Below are 20,406 nucleotides of genomic sequence, written 5' to 3' on the forward strand. Positions count from 1 at the left end.
TGACTCTGGAAGACTTGACATTTCCACATCCCACAAGGGATTCAGCCAGATTTGGCCCCACGCCTGGAACACTTTCCCAAGAATTTCAAGGCAGGAAACAGGCTGGTGGGTGTGAGGGGAGGTCCTCAATCACCTTTGTTCCACAAAGGGCTCAAACTGGTAGCCCACAGATGGGTTCCATTTCACATGTCATTCGAAAAATTGTTTAATTCATTGCCAACATTTTTTTCTTTTTAATGGGACACTTCACCCCTTTTGTTGAAAAACTCTGGTACCCTGGCCCAGCATTCCTGTGTCCACAGCTGGCTAGAACAATCCCCTTACCTGGGGCCATGACCTCCTGCAGGCCACAATGGTGCCGGGCCCCACAGTGGGCATCTGTGTTTGAGACCCTGAGCAATGGCCACCAGAGGCTGCCCAGCTGGAGGGTGTTATCTCCAACCTCTGAGCGCCCCAAAACTTCCAAGTTCTTCAGAGATAAGAACCTGTCTCTGCCATCCCAACTGGGGAGACAAGGGCCTGGAGGAGAGAATGTCAATCCACCTTTATTGGAGGAAACCCTGTGCTGTAACTGTTTTAAATAACTCGTGCCCTGCCCCACCCAGTGACCGGTGGGCTCAGACGATCATCTCCAGCTGCCGGGCATACTCGATGACCTGTCTGGCCAGTTCCGTGGAGGGAATGGTGGTGTCTTCTGGCTTCTGCTGCTGGCTGGCAAAACTGTAGTAGTTGTTGGGGCCCAGGACCCACCCTCGCTGCAGGAAGGGAGGGATTAGAGATGGGTGGGGTGATCACAATGGCACCATCTCCACCCCATGGAGCCAGCACTTGCCCATGTGTGCCATGCTCCCCCTTCTCACCAAACCTACTTTACCCCAACGACTCTTTGCAAGTAACTTCCCCTCTCTGTGCCTCAGTTTCTCTGTGTTGAGACTGGGACCCTAATTACATACCTCTCTGGGTTGACTGTGAGGATTCAGTGAATCAACACCTTTCAAGTGCTGAGAAGAGTGTTTGGCCAGAGTGATCTATCAGTATCAGCTGTCACCATCACTCAAATGCATCAGTATCAGCTGTCACCATCGCTCAAATGCAATTTCACCTTTTTGTTTTTTCCCGTTTCATTCTTGTTGCCCAGGCTGAAGTGCAATGCGTCATCTCAGCTCACTGCAACCTCTGCCTCCTGGGTTCAAGAGATTCTTCTGTCTCAGCCTCCCAAGTAGCTCGGATTATAGGCACCTGCCACCACATCCAGCTAATTTTTTGTATTTTTTAGTAGGGACGGGGTTTCTCCATGTTGGCCAGGCTGGTCTCGAACTCCTGACCTCAGATGATCCTCCCACCTCAGCCTCCCAAAGTGAGCTGAGGTGAGAGGATCCACCTTAATGGATGTGAGCCACCGTGCCCAGCCCAATTTTACCTTCCATAGCCTGGTCCTGGCCCTCCTCCTGCAACACCAAGCATTGTTCATGCTCAAATGCCTGAGACTAAATGAAGCAAAGTCTTGCAGAAAAAGCTGCCACCTCTAAGAAATTTTCATAAAGACAGCAGCCAACATGCATGCAGCGCCCACCTCCAGCTGGTGTCAGGTGCTAAGCTCATCCCATGTATTAAGCTCTAGCCTCATTGTGTGGATAGAGAAACTAATGCTCAGAGAGCTTTGGCAGCTTGCCTAGAGTCACACAGTTGAACTTAAACTTGGGCAGTCTTATTCCAGTGTCCCTCTAGGCTACCCCACAGCTGTGACTGCACCCCTTGGTCCCACGGCCCCTTGCCCTGCACCCCAGCCACCTTCTTGGCGTAGTCTGTCATCTTTTTGGGTGTGTTGAAGAAGAGGATCCGCGTGGCCTCAGTGAAAAGGATTTTCTCGTAGGCCTTCTCGATGCACCCAGCAATCTCATCCCTGGGGGAAGACGAGAAGCTCATTACTGAGCATCGACAACCTCCCAGGCCCTGTCCCCCCAGACCTGCCCTGTGTCAGCTCTGACCCTGGAGTTCAGCACTGATGGCAGGAATATGTGAGGGGCCCCGTTCCGTTCATCAAGGCTCAGAGGGGGAGAAACTTGACCAGACTCGCAAAGCAAGCAAGAGCTACGGGGGATCCCCACCGAGATCTCTGACTCCTGGCCCCACGCTCTGAACCCCACTCCCAGCCACAGGATTTCAGGTCTGAAACCCAGCTTGGGATTCACATGAGGGCATCTCTTCACGTAACACCCTTTACCAGGGTGCTGCACCCCACTTCATAGATCCTGAGGGGGTTCCTTGTACCCATCAAGAGGCACCATGGACAACACTGAAGTAGAAAAAGAGCAAGGCATGAAGTCACTGTAGTGGGGGAGGGGCTTAGCTCTGGGGAAAAGCCAGTGACCGGGAGGAGTGCCTCCCACATCTCTTAGGCCATGCGATGGGTAGTGGGTACTGGCTACCACTCCTCACTTGAGTGTCTCTGGGCTTGCCTTTGCCACCTGAAGAATGGAAACTCATTCCAATCTGGTGCTCTGCCCGAGTGAACCAGCTCGGCCACCACTTCGATACCCTTTTACTCCTTAAGGGATTTGTGTATCACATCCGCCTGCCCATGTGATGTCACTTGTGCATACAGCAACCCAAGGCGCTGCTGAGATTTGGTGACCCCATTCTAGAGAAGGGGAAACTGAGGGATCCACAGTTTTGGTGACCTGAGGTGAAGTCTCATGACTCAATGGATGGGCATCTGGGATGGAAGACGGGCTACGACAGGCAGCACAGTCCACGCCTGCTGAATCAAGCCCATGCTCGGGCTGGACACACGCGGCCACACATCTCAGCAGCCGAGGGTGGTGAGTGAGATGAGGGCTATTATCCACAATCCCACGCCCAGGCCCAATTCACTGAAAAGGGGTCCTGAGGTGCCAGGAGCATGAGAAACATGCCTAGCCTACCCAGACAACCAGTGGCTAGAATGACATTCAGACTCGGAGCCATCTGACTCAAGCCCAAGTGCCTTCCAAACCCCACGGGGTCCGGGCCCGCCATGTACCTGATAGTGTCCAGCAGGATGTCAATGAAGAAGGTGTAGCTCTCAGCGGGGATGTTTCCCTTGGCCAGGAACACCTTGTTGTAACTGCCCTCCATCAGGTACTGCAGAGGCCAGGAAGGGGAAGACAAGAGTCAAGAGGAGGCTGCACAGGGCCTACCTGTGTGGGCCTCATCACACTCCCAGTGCCCCTGTAAGCCCTACACTGCCAGAACACCCTTTGCCACACAGCCACACCCCTTCCCTGGATACTCCCTATTCCAGAAAGCCCTTGCTGGTTTATACACATACACACTCACACACACTCTCTCTCCCCCTTCCTCCCTCCCTCCTTCCCTTGCTTCCCCCAAGCCTGCTCTGGGGTGGCATCTCATTATCTCATCTACTTCCAATTATCCATCTATTCTCTGGGAGGGAGACAGGGCTGGCTCCACTCCCGGCTTATCCCTGTACACCTGTGCCCAAACTGTGCTGCCCGCCCTAACTGCCCTCTCTCCCACCCTCTCCCCACTGACCAAATCCTCCCATAAGATGTCAACTCCAGGAACAACTTCCTAACCTTAGGTCTAAGGCTTTGCCCTGGCCCTGCTCACTTTGTTCCAAAAACACTGTCTTCTTGGCTGTCCCTCGACAGACATGGTGCTGCCTTAGGACACCTGGACTGGCTGGTCCCTCTACCTGGCTGTCCACAGGGTTCAATTCCTCACCCTTTTCTTTTTTTAAAAAACATTTGTTGGGCCGGGCGCGGTGGCTCAAGCCTATAATCCCAGCACTTTGGGAGGCCGAGGCAGGTGGATCACGAGGTCAAGAAATGGAGACCATCCTGGTCAACATGGTGAAACCCCGTCTCTACTAAAAATACAAAAAATTAGCTGGGCATGGTGGCGCGTGCCTGTAATCCCAGCTACTCAGGAGGCTGAGGCAGGAGAATTGCCTGAACCCAGGAGGCGGAGGTTGCGGTGAGCCGAGGTCGCGCCATTGCACTCCAGCCTGGGTAACAACAGCGAAACTCCATCTCAAAAAAAAAAAAAAAAATTTGTTTTCACTTATTTTTTTAATAGAGATAGAATCTCACTGTCACCCAGGCTGGAATACAGTGGTGTGATCACAGCTCACTGCAGCCTTGAACTCCTGGGCTCAAGCGGTCCTCCTGCCTCAGCCTCCCAAAGTGCTGGGATTACAGGCGTGAGCCAGTTCCTCACCCTTTTCAAGTCTTTCTCCAATTTCGCCTTTTCAGCAAGGCCTTCTGACTCCCCAAGTAACTGTTACCCCTGTCCCTGCCTCTCCACCCTCCTTCCTTTTCCCCACAGCACTCAGCATCTGACAGACCATGCAGGTCACTCATTCTTCGGGCTTACTATCTGCTTCTGCCCTCAATGTCATCACCACAAGATCATGGATTTCATCTGCTTGGCTCACTGCAGTCTGACAACCTATCACAGCACCAGGCACACAGCGGGGACTCACTATTTGCTGGGCAAACAAGAAAATGAGTCCATGGGTGGAAAGATGGGTGAACCCTGGCCACCCCTTCAGGAAAGCCCTCCTAAGGCCATCCCTGCACCAGCCCCTCTGGCCAGGCCCTCCCCTGCCCCTTGCTGTCTCACTTGCTCCAGGGACACAGGGTGCTTGATGTAGACATTGGTCTGGATGTCTTTGGCAGGCAGCCGCTCCAACTCTGTGTGGAACTCAGCCACCCGGTTCTGGGACAGCAGGAAAAGGAGGTTGAGGCCCAAGAGCTGGTGCATGTAGGCTGACTCGGGGAGCTGCTCCCTGTGGACCAGAGAAGGAGGATTTAGCAACCTAGCAAGCCCTCCACCCCCGGCTTTAGGCATCCTCACCACTGCCCCAGGCATCTCCCTAAAGAGGTATCAAGTCTTGGATTTTCATATGAGGAAACTGTGGCCCAAAGATGCATGAATAATTCACTTATAAGTCATATTGACCCATGCGAGTGATCTCACTTCAGTGAAATGACAGCCTCAGTTTCCCAAAGTGTAAACGAGATGGAGTCTTGCTCTGTTGCCCAGGCTGGAGTGAGAGGCACAATCTTGGCTCACCTCCCCCTCCTGGGTTCAAGTGATTCTCCTGCCTCAGCCTCCCAAGTAGCTGGGACTACAGATGTGCACCACCACGCCCAGCTAATATTTTGTATTTTTTTTTTTTTTTAAAGAGACGGGGTCTCGCTATGTTGCCCAGGCTGGAGTGCAGTGGCTATTCACAGGCATGATCCCACTACTGATCAGCACGGGAGTTTTGACCTGCTCCATTTCCGACCTGGGCCAGTTCACCCCTCCTTAGGCAACCTGATGGTCCCCCACTCCCAGGAGGTCACCATATTGATGCCGAACTTAGTGTGGACACCCGATTGGCATAGCGCACCACAGCCCAGAACTCCTGGGCTCAAGTGATCCTCCAGGCTCAGCCTTCCATGTAGCTGGGACTACAGACATACACCACTGTGCCTGGCATATTCTGTATTTTTTAGTAAAGATAGGGTTTCACTGTGTTAGCCAGGATGGTCTCAATCCCTGACCTCATGATCCGCCCGTCTTGGCCGCCCAAAGTGCCAATTACAGGTGTGAGCCATCGTGCCCGGCCTTTTTAAAATTCTGAGACAGGGTCTTGCTCTGTCATTCAGGCTCACTACGGCCTCAACTTCCCATGCTCAAGCCGTCCTCCCACCTCAGACCCCCAAGTAGCTGGGACTACAGGCGCACATCGCCATGCCCAGCTAATTTTGGGGGATTTTTTTTTTTTTTTTGTAGTGACAGGATTTCGCCATATTGGCCAGGCAGGTCTGGAACTCTGGGGCTAAAGTGATCCTCCTGTCTCAGCCTCCCAAACTGCTGGGATGACAGGCATGTGCCATCATGCCCGGCTTCACAGTATCCATTTTGTAGAGATGGGTTGAATGAACAAGGGTTAAGTGAATTAAATGATTCAACCCAGGTAAAACGATTAAAACAATACCTGGCCCAAATAAACACGAAATCTTAGCTATAATTGTATTAAGAGTCACTGGAGTCAGGTATGATGGCTTAACACCTATAATCCCAAAACTCTGGGAGGCCAAGGCACACTTGTAGCCAGGAGTTTGAGAACAGCCTGGACAAAAAGCAAGACCTATCTCTACAAAAAAATTAAAATAAAAGAGCCAGGAGTGGTGGTGTGTACCATAGCCCTAGCTACTTGAGAGGCTAAAGCCAGAAGTATCACTTGAGCCCAGGAGGTCAAGGCTGTGGTGAGCCATGACTGCACCACTGCACTCCAACCTGGGCAACAGAGCAAGACCCTGTCTCCAAAAATAAATAAATACATAAATAAAAGAATCACCACTCCTTACTTACTCAGGAAGCTGACAGAGGTAAAGTCATTTTCTCAAGCCCTCATAATCAGGAAGTGGCTGAAAGTTTCTAAGCCAGGTTTGTCTGATGTCAAATTCCCAATTGTTAATCTGTTTTATATTCAACACATATCCAGAGCCCCTCCTCCGGGCCTGGCCCTGTGGTAGGCAGTGCTAGGACATAGCAGTAACCAAGACAGTTTCAGACTCTGCCTGTAGAAAGCTCACGGTCCAGTGAAAGGGCTGGGGTGGGCAGGCACAGGCAGAGGGCTCAGAGCTGGAACCGCACTGGCAGCCACAGGAAAGAACTTGGTCTTGTGCCTGAGGACCGTGGAGAGCCATGGCAGGTTCTGAGCTGCGTATGGACACTGTCAAATTTTAGTGTCACACAATCCTACCGGATGCCACGGGGGTCCAAGTCAGAGGGGCAAGGCTGGGGCCAGGGCAAGTGAAAGGCAATGGCAGCCCCATTGGGCAGACGGAAGGCAGTGTGGAATGCGTAGGGGGAGGCTGACTAGGTCCTATGAGACTGGATCACACAAGCAAAGTCTCAGGACCTCCAAGCCAACCCCCAACCCTGCAGCCACTGAGGACAAAACTAAGCCAGGAGAAGTTTCCAGGTGAAGGAAGAGGACCCAAGTGGCCCGAGCTCCAGAGATAAAGGAGCCGCCATGCAACCACCCCCCAATCAGGGGCAGGGCCCATCCTCACTTGTAATCAAAGTAGTAGCATTTGAGCTGGGCCATGTAGCGCTCGAAGGAGGGGATGTCCTTGCGGAGGATGCTCCACTGGGCCCCGATCTCCAGTATGTCCCCTGTGGGTGACAGAGTGAGCTCTCAGGAGGTGACTGAGGTCCCTTCCCCAGCCACCACCGCTACCATTCCTGCCATGACCCCGAACTCATCACCACCCACCGACCGCAGTGACACTCACGGGCCAAAATGAGCTGCTGTTTGGTCAGCTTGGTCCCTGTGGTTGGCAAGAAGTTGAGCTCCAGAAGGACTAGCTGATGAGGAGGGGAGGGAGGGAAGAAAGAAAAAATGGACATTCAAATACAGATTACTTACCTGCTCTATGCTTTGGTCTTCCCACCTGGAAAATGGAGCTAACCATCATCATGACTCATGAGGAGTCCCTCCTCATAAAGCACTCAGAACAGGGCCTGAGCACACAACACATGCCCATTTAAGATTACATCACATTACAATTATTAATAGCCCCACTGGGTAAACAAGGGGGGGACACTCAGTGCCTGACACAGTAGAATGACGCGGCAGGGGGAACCAGCACATTCAATTCTTGGCCGATCTTCCCCACGTTCTATTGGGGAAGGGGTAGCTGGGCTATCCCCAAAATCTGTATTTGGGAGGTGGAGGTCCAAATCTGCCCCCACAGTTCAGCCCGTACATCATTCCTTAGTAGACTCAGTAACTTGTTCCAAACCACTGCATTTACACTCCCTCCCAAAACGCGCTTGGTCTCAAGCACTCTGAGCCTCGTATTCTTGTTCTCTACCTTTAAGAGTCTTTCTTCTAGGCTCAGTCCTGCCTTCACAACTAGGCTGTCCCCTCTCCCCAGAGACACGACCCGAAGCCCCAGATCTCTCACAGCCTAACCCAGCCTGGTCTTAACCACACACACCCTACACAGCCCACCTTTTCAGCCTCATTCTTTTATCACTCTGGGCAGTCCTCATTTCTTCCCACTTGGTCTTGCCTGGAATCGGCCATCAGGAAAAGCCCGAACCCCAATCCTACCACTCCGACCAGGTAAGCCTCTGAGCACCAAAAATTTAATCCCTCACTCAGTTCTGCCATCACGAGTCTTTCCATCATTTCCCCATCACCCCCGCGTGGGTCCATTCCAGTCATCTCTCACTTAAAATTGTAGAGACGGAGTCTCGCTTTGTTGTTCAGGCTGATTGGAACTCCTGGCCTCGGCCTCCCAAAGGGCTGCGATTACAGGTGTGAGCCACCGCGCCCGTCCCTCTCTCGCTTCTTGACCCCCTCCGGGCCCGCACCTTGGCTGTTCCAAATCTTTCGCCCCATCGGATCCCCTAGCCCGCCTCAGTCTCGCGGGCACCGAGGTGTCTTCTGTGGCCCGGGACTTGCTTGGGTCCAGACACCTCATAGCGCCCCCCACGCCTGCAACACTCGGTTTCCTGGGCCTGCCGACCTTACCTTGAGCCGGCCCAGCTCTTCCCCGCACTTGCTAAGATTGGGGCTTTTACGGTTCCACTCGCCCTTGAGTTGCTCGTACATGCCGGCCGCAGCCTGCAGGACAGCGCCCGAAGGCGCCGCAGCCCCGGAGCTCGGGAAGCCGGCCGCCCCATTCACCGCCGCGGTCGCCATCTTGCGTGATGCGGCAAACCCACCGCCTAATTTACGGCAGCGCCGCCTACAAACGCTCGCCCGGCGGAAGTGGGGCCGAGAGGTGGAGCCCAAGGCCCGGGGCGGGGCTACAGCCTGCCTCCGCCCGCCCCGGGCAGCCCGCTGTCGCTCTCGAGGTGGCGCCCTCGGAGCCCTGCCCTTAATGAACATGTCAGTTGGAGCCCCACCCCTGTCGTCACTCAAGATGGTGACCGGAAGTAGGGATTTGCCCTAAGTGAAAATGAGAGCTGTCTCAACGCCATCCACTCCGCCCCCCACCTCACGGTTCCAGTAATAAATATGGCTGCCCTGGCTTCACTCGGTGTTGGGGACGCTACATAGCTGTCCTGGAGATTTTGCCTTTAGGGCAGCTTTTCCAAGCCAAGAGGTGGCAATGTCGTGCCATTTGGCAAGCGGTGTTATTCTCATTTTATAGACAGGCTTTGAGAGGCTGGGTAACCTTCCAAAGGACTAACAGCCGTCTCTTTCTCAAAGCATCCTTCCACGTTTTTTTCCCCAAGCTTATACAAATATGAACGAACTCATCCAGTTCTATGGCTTTAAATATATGTGCCGGGCGCGGTGGCTCATGCCTGTAATCCCAGCACTTTGGGAGGTCGGGGCGGGCAGATCACACGGTCAAGAATACTGGCAAACATGGTGAAACCCCGTCTCTACTAAAATTACAAAAATTGGCAGGGCGTGGTGGCGCACACCTGTAGTCCCAGCTACTCGGGAGGCTGAGATAGGAGAATCGCTTGAACCCAGGAGGTGGAGGTTGCAGTGAGCCAAGATCGCGCCACTGCACTCCAGCCTGGCAACAGAGCAAGACTCCAACTCAAGAAAAAAAGAAAAAGAAAAAGAAGTCATAAATAAGTGGAGGATTTAAGATGGAGTTTAGCTCTTGTTGCCCAGGCTGGAGTGCAATGGCGTGATCTCGGCTCACGGCATCCCGGGTCCCGGTTCAAGCGTTTCTCCTGCCTCAGCCTCCCAAATAGCTGGGATTACAGGCATGTGCCACAACGCCTAGCTAGTTTTTGTATTTTTAGTAGAGACGAGGTTTCACCGTGACGGTCAGGCTGGTCTAGGACTCCTGAACTCAGGTGATCCACCTGCCTCGGCCTCCCAAAGTGTTAGGATTACAGGCGTGAGCCACTTTGCCTAGCCAGGATTCACAACTTCTTAAACCAACTTCTGCTTCCTCCATTGATTGATATTACACTTGCACCACTTGCACATTCAACATCCCTTCTTCTCTCCTTTTTTTTTTTTTTTAGAGGGAGTCCCTCTTCCAGCCTTTTTCTCTCCCTTTAAAAATATTTTGGCTGGGTGCAGTGGCTCACGCCTGTAATCCCAGCACTTTGAGAGGCTGAGGCAGGCGGATCATGGGGTCAGGAGTTCTAGACCAGCCTGACCATCACAGTGAAACCTCGTCTCTACTAAAAATACAAAAATTAGCTGGGCTTGATGATGCATACCTGTAATCCTAGCTACTCAGGAGGCTGAGGAAGGAGAATTGCTTAAACCCAGGAGGCGGAGGTTGCAGTGAGTTGAGATGGCACCACTGCACTTCAGCCTGGGTGACAAAGTAAGACTCTGTCTCAAAAAAAATTATTTAAAATTTTTTGTAGAGACAGGGTTTCGCTATACTTCTCAGGCTGGTCTCGAACGCCTAGGCTCAAGCAATCCTCCTGCCTTGAACTTGCAAAGTGTTGGCATTACAGGTGTGAGCCACCGTGTCTGGCCAGCACATTTTTCTCAAACCTGACTCTCTCCACCATTTAGAGTGTCATCTCCATGAAGGCAGGACAGTTTCCTTCACTACTGAATTCCCAGTATCTCGGTGCTTGGCAGATATTAATAGACAGTCAATAAATATTTGTTAGCTGGGCACGGTTTCTCACGCCTGTAATCCCAGCACTTTGGGAGGCCAATTGGGTAGATCACTTGAGGATAAGGGTTCAATTCTAGCCTGGCCAAGATGGCAAAACCCTGTCTCTACTACAAATACAAAAAGATTAGCGTGGTAGTGGGTGCCTGTAATCCCTGCTACTCCTGAGGCTGAGGCAGGAGAATCGCTTGAACCCAGGAGGCAAGAGCTGAGATTGTGCCACTGCACTCCAGCCTGGGCAACAGAGCAAGACTCCATCTTAGAAAAAAAAAATTAGCCAGGTGTGGTGGTGCACACTTATGATCCTAGCTACTCAGGAGGCTGAGGCAGGACAATTGCTTGAGCCTGAGAGGCAGAGGTCGTAGTAAGTCAAGATTGCACCACTGCACTCCAGCCTGGGCCATAGAGTGAGATCCTGTTTAAAAATATATATATTGTTTCAAGTATGAGGGGAAACCCAGTCCCAGTCACTCTATCTTGGCCAGAAATGCAGATGGTGGTATTTAAAACACATGTTGACTTAGCTGATACAGGATTATGATGTGTTTATCTGGACCATGAGGTGACTCGATAGAATCTTAGTGGTGGAAACATCCTTAGCCAGTAGATCTTACACACGTGAGTGTTGCCAGCTCTTGTTATTGTCAAGTTTCATTAGGATTTTGTGCTACCAACCATGCCTAGTCCATGCCAACCCCTGGTTTATTCCTCCACCCTGACACTCTGGGTGAGCACCAACTAGATACAATCTCATACCTTTCCTCATTCAGTCTTTCATGTGTTCATCCATTAATGCTGACTGAATGCCTACCATGCATCAGGGTATTTTTTTACTCATTTATTTCCTTCTGCCTTCATACCTCCATCTGTCGATTCATCGGTCACTATGCATCCATCCAGATTATGGACTATATAACCTCAGATGGTGAGGAGAGTTGTCCTGAGGTCAGAGACTGCACTTAGAGGGGGACAGAGAAGAAAAAACTACAGGGAAATGTAGTCCCCAACGTCCACAGGAGGCTGAATCCTGTGGAAGTTGGGAACTTCTGGATCAAACTGTACCTGAAGCCAAATTAACAACGCCTATAAATTACCATTTTCAGGTAGAAAATTTGAGGGAAATATTTGCTATTTGCAACTAAAATAAGAATCCTGACATCTCCAGGGTCCCTTCCTAAAGACATTAGATAGGTGTGGACATTCAAAATATTTAACACTGAACAATCAGAACAGATGGTCAGCTGTAGCAATGGGTCTGGTTTGTGGAGGATCCTGCTGGACCACAGGGAGGTCTGGGGCACCCTAGGGAGGGGCTCAGCCAACAGGCACACAAAAAAGCCACTATTTAACATGTGATCTAGAAGTTTTTTGATATTTTATTTATTGTTTTGTCTTGTTTTTTTGATTCAGAGTTTTGGTCTGTTGCCCAGGCTGGAGTGCAGTGGCACAATCTTGGCTCACTGCAACTTCTGCCTCCTAGGTTCAAGGGATTATCCTGCCTCAGCCTCCCAATACCTAGAATTACAGGTAAACACCACTATGCCCGGCTAATTTTTTGTATTTTTTTTTTTTTTTTTTTTTTTGAGACTGAGTTTCACTCATGTTACCCAGGCTGGAGTGCAATGGCGCGATCTCGGCTCACCGCAACCTCCGCCTCCTGGGTTCAGGCAATTCTCCTGCCTCAGCCTCCTGAGTAGCTGGGATTACAGGCACGCACAACCATGCCCAGCTAATTTTTTGTATTTTTAGTAGAGACGGGGTTTCACCATGTTGACCAGGATGGTCTCGATCTCTTGACCTCGTGATCCACCCGCCTCGGCCTCCCAAACTGCTGGGATTACAGGCGTGAGCCACCGCGCCCGGCAATTTTTTTGTATTTTTAGTAGAGATGGGGTTACAGGGTTTCACCATGTTGGCCAGGCTGGTTTCAAACTCCTGACCTCAACTATTCTGCCTGCTCTGGCCTCCCAAAGTGCTGAGACTACAGGCATGAGCCACTGTGCCTAACCGGGTTTATGATACTTTAATGTGCAGCTATCTGATACAAACCTTCTGAACTCAGCCAGGCATGGTGGCTCATGCCTGTAGTCCCAGCACTTTGGGAGGCTGAGGTGGGTGGATCATGAGATCAGGAGATTGAGACCATCCTGGCCAACATGGTAAAACCCTGTCTCTACTAAAAATACAAAAATTAGTGCATGCCTGTAATCCCAGCTACTTGGGAGGCTGAGGCAGGAGACTTGCTTGAACCAGGGAGTCAGAGGTTGCCGTGAGCCAAGATCATGCCACTGCACTCCAGCCTGGGCAACAAGACCAAAATTCCGTCTCAAAAAAAAAAAAAAAAGAAATAAAAACTTCTGGAGTTCTTAAGAGAACCCATGGCTGGTCCTGAAGTCAGGCTTTATTTGAGTCTGAATGAGAAGTAAACATCAAGCAAAACAGAAAAAGAGGCCTGGGCTGGGTGACAGGCACATCTTCAAGATGGGTCTTGTAGGGGAGGCATGATGGTGGCTGGGGGCGGGGGCAGGTGAGAGGCTAAGGCCATCAACTGTCCCTCCATGGCTTCCCTGGGTTCAGCCCCATCCTCTTCTATCCTGGAGCTGACAATGGAGCCCTGCCTGGACTGTCTCAGAGACGCCATGCTGGAGATTCCGGAAATGGAGGTGTAGGTGTAGTAGGAGTCTGAGGCAATGATGTCATTTATCTTCCACCGGAGCGTCGTGCAGCCTTTCACCATGAGGGGCCACAGGAGGCAGAAGATGATATAGAAGATCACCAGGCCCACAAACACGCTGGTCGACACCTGCAGGGAGCAAAGAATGAATAAGGAGTTGGCACATGATAGGTGCACAGTCCATCATCTGGATGGATGCACATGACAGACGAATTGACAGATGGAGGCGTGATGGCTGAAATGAATGAATAGACAGCCCCTTGCACAGTAGGCATTTAGTCAGCATGCCTGGATGAGCAAGTGAGGGAATGAATGAGGGAAGGTAAAACAAGCATAAGTGTGGAGTCATGGAGGGCCCTGGCCACCCACCAGGGCAGCTCCCGGACAGCCACTCACCATGAAAATGAAGAGGGCCCGCTTGGGACTGAGTGGCAGCCCATGGATGTGCACCAGGAAGGTGAGTTGGTAGTTGCAGTAGGTGCTTGTGTCCACTCCTCTGTAGGGGTTGGGAAGGGATCCAGGATGAGAGGAGAAGCCGGGCACTCCATGGGCAGCCCCTGACCCGCACCTGGTCCACCTGCCTGGCTCACCTATTGCTCACCAACACCTTGAAGAAGAATTCAGGGGAGAAGATGCCTCTGGGAACGTTGTCATAGCATGGGGAGTTCTCCAGACACAGCCACCTGCGAGCCAAAGATCAGGCAGTTGTGCTACCAACCATGCCTAGTCTGCGCCAACGCCCAGTTTCTTCCTCTACCCCGACACTCTGGATGAGGACCGAATGGGTGCAGTCTCATGCCTTCCCTCATTCATTCCTCATTCACTCAGCCAATCATCCTGCCTGAACGCCTCCATCTGTCAATTCATCTGTCACGTGCATCCATCCAGATTACAGTCTGTGCACCTATCATGTGCCAACTCCTTATTCATTCTTGGCTCCCTTCAGTCCTTTATCCCATAAATATAGCTTGAGCACTTGCTAGGTACAAAGTCACATCTTTCATTTATTCTCTTCTTTATTCATTATTCAATAAATGCAGGTTAGGCCGGGCACAGTGGTTCAAGCCTGGAATCCCAGCATTTTGGGAAGCCAAGGCAGGTGGATCACTTGAGGTCAGGAGTTCAAGACCAGCCTGGCCAACATGGTGAAACCCCGTCTCTACTAAAAATACAAATATTAGCCAGGCATGGTGGCATGCACCTGTAATCCCAGCTACTCAGGAGGCCGAGGTGGGAAAATCGCTTGAACCCAAGAGGCGGAGGTCACAGTGAGATGAGATGGCCCCACTGCACCCCAGTCTGGGTGACAGAGCAAGACTCTGTCTCAAAAAATAAAAATTTAAAAAAAATTTAAATGCAGGTTAAGTTCTGACTAGATGCAAGTTGTTCATTCATTCACTGCCTTCATTTGCTCATGGCTTCATTTTTTTTCCCTTCATTGAATGAATCTTAGTTATTGAGACCCTATATATGAATTTGTTTCTCCATTGTTTTATTCATTCATTAATACCCCCATTCACATATCAATAAATGCCTGCCATGAATGAATTTATTCATTTGTCCATTATTTCATTCAATAAATATTATGTTAACCAGTCTGGCCAACATGGTGAAACCCTGTCTCTACTAGGAAAAAAAATAGGCCGAGCACGGTGGCTCACACTTGTAATCCCAGCACTTTGGGAGGCAAAGGTGGGTGGATCACAAGTTCAGGAGATCAAGACCATCCTGGCTAATGTGGTGAAATCCCATCTCTACTAAAAATACAAAAAATTAGCCAGGTGTGGGGGCATGCACCTGTAGTCCCAGCTACTCAGGAGGCTGAGGCAGGAGAATCGTTTGAACCCAGGAGGTTGGCAGGGGCGTTGCAGTGAGCTGTGATAGTGCCGCTGCACTCCAGCCTGGGCGACAGAGAGAGACTCCATTTAAAAAAAAAAAAAAAAAAGAAGAAAGAAAAAAATACAAAATTACAAAAATTAACTGGGCATGGTGGCATGCGCCTGTAATCCCAGCACTTCGGGTGGGTAGATCACCTGTGGTCAGGAGTTCGAGACCAGTCTGACCAACATGGTGAAACCCTATCCCTGCTAAAAATACAAAAATTAGCCAGGTGTGGTGGCAGATGCCTGTAACCTCAGCTACTCGGGAAACTGAGGCAGCTGAGGCAGGAGAATTGCTTGAACCCAGGAGGTGGAGGTTGAGTGAGCCAAGACTGCACTCCCAGCCTCGTGGGCCACAGACGGAACCTGTCACAAAAAATAAACAAATAAATTCTATGTTGAGGGAGAGTCCTGAGGGAGATAGATGCCACATCACACAGTGACTGCCCAGACCTGCCCACACTGGGATGGGGATGCACAGGTAGAGGGCTCAGGGCCAGGATGGGAGAGCCCCAGGAGGCCATGGGAGCCACAAAGGGAAACTGTCCCATCCTGAAACAGAAAAGTCCCCCTGGCTGAAAGGGCATCTATCTAAGGCCTGAAGAGAGTGGGAGGGGGCAGCATTCCAGGCCGAGACTTCCGCTTGTGCAAAGTTCAGTCCCATTTGAGGAACACAAAGGCAATCCGTGTGACTTGGGGATCAAGAGGCCTCCTAGAGGTAGAAAGGATGGGTGGGCCCGATGGACTACCGACAGATGGGGGCCAAGAGGGCCTAGCGGCCAGGCTGCAAACTCACTCGATGCCGGGGCTCTCGTGGGACATGATGTGGAAGGCTGAGTCTTTGGTGGTCCTTGAGATCCTTGTGGTCCAGATAAGGCTGTTGGTCCTGTGCAGGACCAGGTCATCTCAGCCACGGGTCGGGGGGTGGTGGTGTGGGGGACGTATGGCCTCAGCGGCTAGTGTGGAGCGAGGCCGGAGGTGCGTGCAGGGGGCGTGGTCTCAGGTGTGATCTTAGGTGCAAGGGGCGTGATCTTAGGGTGGACCGGAGTTTGACTGTGTGATCCTAAGAGACCTGCTGTGGGCGGGGCCTGAGATGCGAAGGCGGGGGCTTGCAAGGTGGGCTTGGCTGGGAAGCGGGAAAGGCCTCCAGGGGAAGCAAGGCAGATTACGCGTGGGGCCCCGCGGGGATTACTTGTCCTGGGGGCTGTTGAAACGGTAGATTTCGTCCTTGCTGTAGTCTCTGATGCTTTCCAGTGTAGGCCCGCCACCCACCACCAGCAGCACGTAGCTACCAGGGACAGAAGCGCACAAGGACTGGTCTCCAGGTGGCGAGTCCTGCACCCCTTCCCTTCCTCCCCCTCCACCTGCCCTAGCTGCAAACTGGCCAAGCCTTTACCTGCCCTGGAAACTGCCGGAGTCTCCTGTCACCAAATCTTGAATCAAGAAGAAGGGGTAGAAAACTATGGGGTTGGAGGGGGGTTGAGACCAGGAGAAGAAATTAGCTTGGCCGGAGAAGCTGACGACCGAGAGGGGGAAAGTGAGATGCCGCAGGACAAGGGGTGGGTGGCCAGCGGGAGAGGAGCGGGGAGGGAGCGCGCAAAGTGGTGGGGGCAGGAGGGCAGTGAACTGTGCAGGGGAAGGGAACGGACACACACTGTCCCGGAAGAGAAAGCAGGGCATCTCGGGGTCCACGTGCACGCAGTCAAAGTAGTGTTTGTTCTGCCGGAGGCTGTATTCCAGCGTGTAGGTGATGTCGAAGGCCAGGCGCTTGCCTGGGGGGCAGCCTATGAGCAGTGGCACCATCAGGTTGCCCTGGGTGGGAGGAGAAAAGCCTCATAGGGGGGTGGCCAAGGACTCCTCAGACCCCTGTCGGGGTGGGGGGCAGGGAGGACAGTCCCTCTCCCGCACACGCCACCGCCAGCTGCCCGGCTCTCCCTCACCACCGAGGGCGATATGGTCATCAATATCATTAAAAGGACCCAGCGCAGTGGCTCACGCCTGTAGTCCCAACACGCTGGCAGGCCGAGGCAGGCAGATCACTTGAGCCCAGGAGTTTGAGACCAGCCTGGCCAGCATAGCGAAACCCTATCTCTACTAAAAATACAAAAAATTAGCTGGGTGGGGTGGCACACGCCTGTAATCCCAGCTACTTGGGAGGCTGAGGCAAGGAGAATCGCTTGAACCAGGGAAATAGAGGCCGAGATTACCTCACAGCACTCCAGCCTGGGCGATAGAGCAGGACTGTGCCTCAAAAAAAAAATAAAATTAAATTAAAAAAAAAAAAAAATATATATATATATATATAATTAAAACAATGCCTTTTTTTTTTTTATTTTTTATTTTTTTTGAGACGGAGTTTCACGCATGTTACCCAGGCTGGAGTGCAATGGCGCCATCTCGGCTCACCGCAACCTCCGCCTCCTGGGTTCAGGCAATTCTCCTGCCTCAGCTTCCTGAGTAGCTGGGATTACAGGCACGCACCACCATGCCCAGCTAATTTTTTGTATTTTTAATAGAGACGGGGTTTCACCATGTTGACCAGGATGGTCTCGATCTCTTGACCTCGTGATCCACCCGCCTCGGCCTCCCAAAGTGCTGGGATTACAGGCTTGAGCAACTGCGCCCGGCCAACAATGCCTTTTAAAAATGCTTTTAATAACTGCAAACACATGTAACTCTTACTGTGTACCAGGCAATGGGTGATGTTCTAAGAGCTTTACATATTCAAATTCATTTAATTCTCAATTGCCCCACAGAGTAGAAATTATTAATACCTTCCTTTTTTCTTTTTTTTTTTTTTTTTGAGACACAGTCTTGCTCCGTTGCCCAGGCTGGAGTGCAGTGGTGTGATCTCAGCTCACTGCAACCTCCGCCTCCTGGGTTCAAGCACTTCTCCTGCCTCAGCCTCTCGAGTAGCTGGGACTACAAGCATGTGCCACCATGCCCGGCTAACTTTTTTGTATTTTTAGTAGAGACGGGGTTTCGCCATGCTGGCCAGGCTGGTCTCAGAGTCTTGAACTCGTGATCCGCTTCCCTAGGCCTCCAAGGTGCTGGGATTACAGGTGTGAGCCACCACGCCTGGCCTAATACCTTCCATTTTCGAGTTGGCAAAAATGAGTCACTGAGAGGTTAAACCACTTATTGATGATCCAAAACCACACAGCTGCTGGGTGGTAGTGTTGGGATTGGAACAGACAGATTGGCCGCAGCAGCCTCTAAAATAAGACTACTGACAGCTGTATCTGCTGAGCACCATCTAGTCAGACTTTATAAATCAAAAGTCAGGCCTGGATTATCCTGTGGGAGCCTGGAATATATGAGGGAAATGGAACCCAGGATGGGTATCAGGGGTCAGGGAACCCCCATGACACGGTCTTTAGAAGGAAGGGTCGACCTAGTGTGGTGGCTCATGCTGTAATCCAAGCCGAGGTGGGAGGATCGCCTGAGCCCAGGAGTTGAAGACCTGTCTGGGCAACATGGCAACACCCGTCTCTACCAAAAATACAAAAAGTAGCCAGGCGTGGTGGTGTAAGCCTCTAGTCTCCAGTACTCAGAAGGCTGAAGCAGGAGGCTTGAGCCCCTAAGGTCAATGTTGCAGTGCACTGTGATTTTGCCAATGCACTCCACCCTGGGCGACAGAGACAAAAGAAAAAGAAAAGAGAACATGAAAGGAAGAAGGGAGGAAGAGAGGGAAAGAAAGAAAAAGAAAGAAAGAAAAAAAAGAAGGAAAGGAAGGAAGGAAAAGAAAGAGAAAGGAAAGAAGGAAGGGAAAGAAAGGAGGAAGGAAAGAAAGAAAAAGAAAGGAAGGAAGAGAAAGAAAGGAGAGAGAAAGAAAAAGAGAAAGAAACAAAGAGAGAAAGAGACATCGAAAGAGAAAAGGAAAAAAAAAAGAAGGAAGGGTCCTTGGGCCCGTTTCAGGAGGTAAGACACAAGGGTATCAGCTGATTGTCAAAGGGACATGGAATCTGGAGGCTGTGGCCTATGCTTGCTGGCACCTGGGGAGAGGGGTTCTTGGCCATCCAAGTGCATCCCACACCAGGTCTGGGCCATAGACTTTACAGCTGTCGCTCTCTCACTCACTGGGAGCTCCCACGGGCATCCCAGGTTCAATCTGTCCAGAACTATCTGGTGAATGACACCTCCACTCCTCCAGCTGTCAGGAAGAACACCTTGCACCTCTCTCTCTCTCACGCCCACATCCAGCCCATCAGGATGGCCTGTTGTTTCTAGCCTGAGCCTGAAAAATAGACCCAGAGCCCACTCATTCTCTCCCCTAAACCGCCAACTCCTTTGCCCTCACGCTGTTTTCCCCAACCTTGTCTCCTCCAGAGTCTCCCTGCTTCCAGTCCTCTCGTTAATATCCCCCTACCCCATGCAGCCAGATAGACCCTGGGGACACCCAAGTCCCTCCACTCCGAGCCCTCCCAAGGAGCCAGCTCAGGTCCCATGACCCATGAGGCCACACTTGCTCGGCCTCATCACTGCTCCGAGCTCATCCTGCCATGCTCCCCCTTGCCCACCCTGGTGAGGTCACACTTCCTCCTTGTTTATTTAGTTCAGCACATGAAATCTCATGTACTCCAAGGAGTTGGGGACTGCTATAACCCCTTTTTACTGCCCAAGGTCATTCTAAGCCAGGAGGGAGGAACACGAGGATGTGTGTGCCAGGGAATGGGTAGGGAAGTGGGTGAGAACAAGAACTCTGGGCAGGCCCCGCCCCTATTACTTATTAGCTCCCTGGGTTACTCTGCACCTCTCTGAGCCTCCGTGTCTGCCCCTGGGCAAAGGTGATATCACATGTGTAAGCAAGGGAAGAACCAAGAACCCGAAGAACTGAATGAGGAACATATGAGTGGGCAGAGGAAGGGCGAGATGTGAAGGTAGGGCCAGGCCAGACCGTATGCCATCTTTGTGCCAATTGCCAAAAGCGGCCCTGTTTCGCAGACCCTATTCTCTCCCTTGGCAGAAAGTTATCAGAGGGAACATATAAGCTTGTGTGCAACCTGCACAACTGGAAAGGTGGCCCTTTCTAAAAACATGAATGAATGAAAGGAGTTAGGCCAGGTGAGGTGGCTCACACCTGGAATCCCAGCACTTTGGAAGGCTGAGGCCGGTGGATCACTTGAATTTAGAAGTTTGTGACCAGCCTAGCCAACATGGAGAAACCCTATCTCTACCAAAAATATAAAAAATTAGCCGGGGCCGGGCGCGGTGGCTCAAGCCTGTA

General features: G+C 51.6%; 2 protein-coding genes across 4 annotated transcripts in view; both read right to left on the bottom strand.

The window, feature by feature from the left end:
- Positions 1 to 189: 189 nt before the first annotated feature.
- Positions 190 to 8,964, bottom strand: PSMD8 (proteasome 26S subunit, non-ATPase 8). Its single transcript, XM_032248910.1, has 7 exons — positions 8,546 to 8,964; positions 7,299 to 7,371; positions 7,077 to 7,179; positions 4,627 to 4,792; positions 3,023 to 3,123; positions 1,792 to 1,903; positions 190 to 755 (listed from the first exon to the last, which is right to left on the bottom strand). The coding sequence occupies exons 1-7, from the start codon at positions 8,903 to 8,905 to the stop codon at positions 618 to 620; spliced, it is 1,053 nt and encodes a 350-aa protein (XP_032104801.1). The 5' UTR covers positions 8,906 to 8,964; the 3' UTR covers positions 190 to 617.
- A 4,024-nt stretch (positions 8,965 to 12,988) lies between these two features.
- Positions 12,989 to 20,406, bottom strand: part of CATSPERG (cation channel sperm associated auxiliary subunit gamma) — a 31,413-nt gene continuing 23,995 nt past the window's right edge. For 2 of the 3 annotated variants that reach the window (XM_032248905.1, XM_032248904.1), the window contains 7 exons: positions 16,835 to 16,991; positions 16,576 to 16,639; positions 16,372 to 16,467; positions 15,976 to 16,065; positions 13,890 to 13,982; positions 13,696 to 13,795; positions 13,009 to 13,428 (listed from right to left, as the gene is read on the bottom strand). In XM_032248905.1, coding sequence (XP_032104796.1) covers positions 13,102 to 13,428; positions 13,696 to 13,795; positions 13,890 to 13,982; positions 15,976 to 16,065; positions 16,372 to 16,467; positions 16,576 to 16,639; positions 16,835 to 16,991 — 927 coding nt within the window. In that variant the 3' untranslated portion in view covers positions 13,009 to 13,101. Of the gene's footprint in view, positions 13,429 to 13,695; positions 13,796 to 13,889; positions 13,983 to 15,975; positions 16,066 to 16,371; positions 16,468 to 16,575; positions 16,640 to 16,834; positions 16,992 to 20,406 lie in introns of all 3 variants that reach the window. The other variant, XR_004260106.1, reaches the window with a different exon arrangement.

Source organism: Sapajus apella, unplaced genomic scaffold, assembly GCF_009761245.1.
Source record: "Sapajus apella isolate SASKATOON/1434 unplaced genomic scaffold, GSC_monkey_1.0 scaffold68, whole genome shotgun sequence".
NCBI lineage: Eukaryota > Metazoa > Chordata > Mammalia > Primates > Cebidae > Sapajus > Sapajus apella.

Bases quoted from the DNA above. Each gene is read 5' to 3' on its own strand.
- PSMD8 (XM_032248910.1), bottom strand. From the start codon at position 8,905: ATGTTCATTAAGGGCAGGGCTCCGAGGGCGCCACCTCGAGAGCGACAG. The intron at 7,372-8,545 runs GTAAGGTCGGCA...CCTCCTCATCAG, and splicing joins AAGAGCTGGGCCGGCTCAAG to CTAGTCCTTCTGGAGCTCAA. The intron at 7,180-7,298 runs GTGAGTGTCACT...TGTCACCCACAG, and splicing joins ACAGCAGCTCATTTTGGCCC to GGGACATACTGGAGATCGGG.